The following is a 6,106-nucleotide window of genomic DNA, read 5'->3' as shown; positions in this document are numbered from 1 at the left end:
AAAAAAAAAAAAAAAAAGAAAAAGAAAAAGAAAATACCAACTTCATAGGATTTTTTTTAGAGAGTAAATTAGTTTAATAAATTTTTAAGTGGTGCTAAACATAAAATAAGCAGTGATAGTTGTTAGTAATTTGTGCAATAACATTTTGTAACCTCTCAGCACATCCCACGTGCTTCTTAGTCATTATATATAATTTTTCATCTTCTAAGGTGATAGAAGTTGGATAGATTTCTTATCCCTGATCTCAGACCCTACAGGGTTTGGGCCTGTGTCACAGTACTGTACAAGAACATTAATCATGTTGCAGGAGAAAGAGATGTGGTCAAGGATGACGGTTTGTTGTGAACAGATTGAGGAATGATGTGGTTTAGAGTCTAGGGAGAACCAGCCTTTGGGATATGGGGTTCTTTCTGCCATAATGCTGTTGTTGTTTTCAGCTTGCTCACCAGTGCATGAAGGAGGTACGTCGAGCTGCCTTGCAGGCCCAGAAGAACTGTAAGGAAACCTTGCCTCGTGCCCGCCGCCTCACCAAGGAGATGCTTCTATACTGGAAGAAATATGAGAAGGTGGAGAAGGAGCACCGCAAGAGAGCAGAGAAGGAAGCTTTGGAGCAGCGGAAGTTAGATGAGGAAATGCGGGAGGTAGGGCAAAAGCATAACATTTTGAAAATGCCAATTACTATGGCCATTTGAAGATTTTGGTTTGCATTTTGTAAATTGTATGTCTAACCAATGACACTGTCATTCTTTTTTTCTTTTTTGGTAGAGATGTGGTTTTGCCACGTTGCCCAGGCTTGTCTCAAACTCCTGAGCTTTGAGTGATTCACCTGCCTTGGTCTCCCAAAGTTGAAAATTTTTTAAAGACTTAATTTTGAGGATGGTAATTGTAGTCTAGTAAACCAATTCTGTTTTTAGTGTTTCAGTAAGGCCCTCCTCTGGCGTTTTTCTCTTTTCTTCTAGGCTATCTTCATCTATTTTGCACTCTTACTCTCTAGAAGAAGGAATGAGCAAAAGAGAAAGAAAGTAGCTTTTAATTCATCTTGTTTTTTTTGTAGGTGCTGACTGCAATTTTGCTTTTTTTGGACTATAAGAACTAGATACTAAATTCAGGGCCAGATAGGAACAGGGGACAGTGAGCCCAGTTTTCTAAGACACCCTTCACTTACTTTACCATTTGTTTTTGAGATGAAGTTTTACTCTTGGAGTGCAGTGGTGCGATCTCAGCTCATTGCAACCTGCGTCTCCTGGATTCAAACAATTCTCCTGCCCTAGTCTCCCGAGTAACTGTGACTACATGCGCCCACCACCACGCCCGGGTAATTTTTTATATTTTTAGTAGAGACGGGGTTTCACCATGTTGGGCAGGCTGGTTTCAAACTCCTGACCTCAGGTGATCTACCTGCCTCAGACTCCCAAAGTGCTGGGATCACAGGCATAAGCCACCATGCCTGGCTGACTTTACTGTTTTAACTATCGCTAAACCTGATGCCAGCTAACGTAGGCTATGTATATTGCTGATGGAAGCAAGAGGAGAGATTTAGAAGGCAAAGTCATTGTATTGCCATTAATAAACCAGCTGAGCTGAATGGAAGGAGAGTTGAGATTTGGAGAAAGGGAATTAGTGGATTGGATGGTGTTTTCTTTCAGGTATATGTAGTAACTCATGTCAAAGTGGAGCTTTGGGGCTTCTTCTGAGCTCTTGATCTTCCCTTATTTTATCATGACTTTGAGAATGAAGATGGATTTTGCTCAGTTCTCTTAAGTCTCCTGGTTAATTTGTTTTGTTTTTCTCTCCTTGTTCATTTGTATATTTGCATGCACAGTAATCATTATCAAGTTAGTAAACATTTGATGCTTCTGGGAATACTTAACTCACAGAATTTAAAGTCATTTGAGAACCACAGATCTTGAAGTTTTGCAGGCAACTGGGCCTACATTCTAGATTTATGCAACCTAGATTCTTAGTTATGTTGTTAGCTAACTGATGGTTATTCTGACTTATGCATCTTTTTCTTTGAACTTTTGAACTTTGACATATCCTTTATGCCTTCTTAATCTATTTTGTTCACTTAATCATGAGTATTAGTTAACTTCTTTTTTTTTTATTTTTTTTATTTTTTTTTATTTTTTTTTGAGACGGAGTTTCGCTCTTGTTGCCCAGGCTGGAGTGCAATGGTGCGATCTCGGCTCACCGCAACCTCCGCCTCCTGGGTTCAGGCAATTCTCCTGCCTCAGCCTCCTGAGTAGCTGGGATTACAGGCACGCGCCACCATGCCCAGCTGATTTTTTGTATTTTTAGTAGAGACGGGGTTTCACCATGTTGACCAGGATGGTCTCAATCTCTTGACCTCGTGATCCACCCGCCTCGGCCTCCCAAAGTGCTGGGATTACAGGCTTGAGCCACTGCGCCCGGCCTAGTTAACTTCTTTAAGGTTAAAGATGTTGTTCTTTTTCTTAATTGTTTTACTGAAGAAAGATTTTCTTAGGCTGAGTGCATTGGCTCATCCCTATAATCCTAGCAGTTTGAAAGGCACAGGTGGGAGGACCTCTGGAATCCGGGAGTTCAAGACCAGTCTGGGCAACATAGTGATACTCTATATCTATAAAAAGTGTAAAAATTGGCCGAGAGTGCTGGCTCAGGCCTGTAAGCCCAGCACTTTGAGAGGCCAAGGCAGGTGGAATCACGAGGTCAGGTGATGGAAACCAACCTGGCCAACATGATGAAAACCTGTCTCTACTAAAAATACAAAAATTAGCCGGGCATGGTGGCATGTGTCTGTAGTTCCAGTTACTCAGGGGGCTGAGGCAGGAGAATTGCTCGAACCCAGGAGGTAGAGGTTGCAGTGAGTCGAGATTGCACCACTGCACTCCAGCCTGGGTGCAAGTGAGATTCTCTGTCAAAAAAAAAAAAAAAAGTACAAAAATTAGTCAGGTGTAGTAGCACATGCTTATAGTCCCAGTTACTCTGGCAGCTGAGGTGGAGAGGATTGCTTGAGCCTGGAATGTTGAGGCTACAGTGAGCCGTATACTGCACTTGAGCCTGGGTGACAGAGAGAGATACCATCTCTTCAGAAAAAACTAAGATTTTCTTGATAGCACTTTAGGCTTGAAACATGAACATTCATTAAGACAGAAACTTAATTTTCTCTCACTGTTTCTCAGGTTTTCCTCTATTTTGGATCTGGTTCAAGTGCTATAGGCTTTAAAGAGACAGGATAATTTTATATAGATTACTGCTTTATTTTTACTTTCAGCCTTTTTTTCCCGCCTGTATTCCTTATTTTATTGTTTTTCTTTTGGGAGAGTGGATCAAGGATAAATCAAGTATATTTTATGAGTTTTATGAAATAATTCAAAATAATGACTCTTGGACCAATAATGCTCTTTTTGGTTAAAAAAATCAAAAAGAAAAACAGTGATTCTTTAATACACCACTTATATTGTGTTCTGTGTTCCATATAATTTGGTATTTTGGATTGTTTTCATTTTATTGTTTATCTTAAGAATGGTTTCATTTATTGACACTGTGATTATTTTTCTTACCTGGTTATTTTAGAGTAGAGGCATCTTTTAAAAAAATGGGATCTCACTCTCTGACCCAGGCTGGAGTGCAGTGGTGTGATCTTGGCCTAGTAGCATCAATCCCCTGGGCTCAGGTAGTCCTCCTGCCTCAGCCTCCCGTGTATCTGGGATTACAGGCTCATGCCACCATGCCCGGCTAATTTTTGTATTTTTTTTTTGTAGAGTGAGGTTTTGCCATATTGCCCAGTCTGGTCTGGAACTGCTGAGATCAAGTAGTCCAACTGAAAGCTTTAATTTAGCTTCCTCACATTTAAAAAAAAGTATGTTTGTACATGAGTGTATTCAGTCTATATTCATTTTTTGTAGCCATTATTATCACAGATGAAATATAGGTTGTTGGAGTTTTTTTGTTTTGTTTTCTTTGAGACAGTCTTACTCTGTCACCCAGGCTAAAGTGCAGTGGCGTGACCTTGGCTCACTGCAACTGAGTTCAAGTGAGTTTCCTGCCTCAGCCTCCCAAGTAGCTGGATTTACAGCACCCTCCACCACACCTGGCTAATTTTTGTATTTTTTAGTAGAGTCAGGGTTTTGCCATGTGGATCAGGCTGGTCTTAAATTCCTGACCTCAGGTGATCCACCCACCTTGGCCTCCCAAAGTGCTGGGATTACAGGTGTGAGTTACTGCACCTGGCCAAAATATAGATTGTTTTGGGGACTATTTTCTTCCTTCCATTAGCTTAATTTCATATACCTATTGTGTTGCCTTTCAGAGTGATTTATAGTTCTTTGTCAGTTATTTTGACTTTTGGTGACAGAGTTTTTGGGCCAGTGCAGTGGCTGGTGGGGCACGGTGACTCACACCTGTAATTCCAGCACTTTGGGAGGTTGAAGTGGGCAGGTTACTTGAGGTCAGGAGTTTGAGACCAGCCTGGTCAACATGGTGAAACCCTGTCTGTACTAAAAAATACAAAAAATTAGCCGGGCATGGTGGTGGACGCCTGTAGTCACAGTTACTCGGGAGGCTGAGGCAGGAGAATTGCCTGAAACTGGGAGACTGAAATCATGCCATTGCATTCTAGCCTGGGGAACAAAGTGAGACTCTGTCTCAAAAAAGAAAAAAAAAAAAGAGTTTCTGACAAGTTTACATTTTCAAAAATAATAAAGCTATATACACATGTATCTACCATCCGGGTTATAAAATGGAATATATTGTTTGAATTTAGTTGTCTCAATGCCACCATAGAAAAGTAATGTAGGAAAGAAATATTTTAGTCAGAAGCGTAATGGAGAAAAGATTCACAGTATAAAGGAGAGCCAAACACTGGTTACTAGTAGATTATGAATGAAAGTTATTCATTGCTCCCAGCATGGTGGCTCACTCTTGTAATCCCAGCGTTTTGGAAGGCTGAGACCCTTGGATCACCTGAATTAGAGACCAGCCTTGCCAATATGGTGAAACCCTGTCTCTACTAGTAATACAAAAATTAGCCAGGTGTACTGGTGCTCACCTGTAATCCCAGCTACTCTGGAGGCTGAGGTACAAGACTAGCTTGAGCCTGGGAGGTAGAGGTTGCAGTGAGCCGAGATAGCACCACTGCATGCCAACCTGTGCGACCAGACAAGACTCGGTCTGAATAAAGAAAAGAAATTTATTCATTGCTCTTAGTGCCACTGACTTGGCTGAAATTAAATTGTTTTATCAGCAATGTTTACATTTTAAAAGTAAAGGATTTGTAAAGGAATTGTATGAAATATAAGTGGTGAATTCTCTACCACTTCTTGGATATAATTGATAGTTTGGCTCTATTTTCACTTTTTTCTCTCTTTAGGCCAAGAGGCAACAGCGAAAACTCAACTTCTTAATCACCCAGACAGAACTGTATGCCCATTTCATGAGTCGCAAAAGAGACATGGGTCATGATGGTATTCAGGAAGAAATCCTAAGAAAACTGGAAGACAGTTCTACCCAGAGACAAATCGATATAGGTGGAGGAGTGGTGGTTAACATCACACAGGAGGATTATGGTGAGTCCTGAATCAGGAGTTAGAAGAAGGCTACCTCTCTTTTTTTATATGTAAAGGTTATATACATTAATTCTTGCAAGTTTTGTATTGATTCATAGGCAATTTACCAGAAAAGAGAGATTTATTGTACTTGAGTAGGGAAAGTGTGTGTTTCTATAACAGAAATCTGAGACCATTTATTAAATAATTTGAATAGGAAAGGATGTGGTATACAATCTTTTAAGTTTAGGAATATTTTGCTGTGATTTGTTAGTAGAAATAATAGGTATTGGAATCAGTTCAATGGAACTGAACTGTGTTTCAGCAGAGAAAACCATCTTTCACTTAATAAGATTATTGGTTATTTAAGCACGAGAAAGCGACTGTTCATTTGTCTTTATGTGACAACAAGGAGAGGAAGGAATTGGAATGATTTGAGAATAATTTCACAGAGAATGTTAAGATCGTGTTGAGGCCGGGCGCGGTGGCTCAAGCCTGTAATCTCAGCACTTTGGGAGGCTGAGGCGGGTGGATCACGAGGTCAAGAGATCGAGACCATCCTGGTCAACATGGTGAAACCC

General features: G+C 40.5%; 1 protein-coding gene across 3 annotated transcripts in view; it reads left to right on the top strand.

Annotated features, from left to right (window-relative positions):
- INO80 (INO80 complex ATPase subunit) overlaps positions 1 to 6,106 on the top strand; it is a 131,931-nt gene that overhangs the window by 36,867 nt on the left and 88,958 nt on the right. For all 3 annotated transcript variants that reach the window (XM_017530985.2, XM_017530984.2, XM_037739439.1), the window contains exons 9-10: positions 438 to 641; positions 5,351 to 5,546. In XM_017530985.2, the coding sequence (XP_017386474.1) occupies positions 438 to 641; positions 5,351 to 5,546 (400 nt within the window). The remainder of the gene's footprint in view (positions 1 to 437; positions 642 to 5,350; positions 5,547 to 6,106) is intronic.

The sequence above is a fragment of the Cebus imitator genome, unplaced genomic scaffold, assembly GCF_001604975.1.
Source record: "Cebus imitator isolate Cc_AM_T3 unplaced genomic scaffold, Cebus_imitator-1.0 Scaffold70, whole genome shotgun sequence".
Lineage (NCBI taxonomy): Eukaryota > Metazoa > Chordata > Mammalia > Primates > Cebidae > Cebus > Cebus imitator.
The sequence above is the reverse complement of the archived record's forward strand: the minus strand, read 5'-3'. Positions and strand labels throughout refer to the sequence as shown.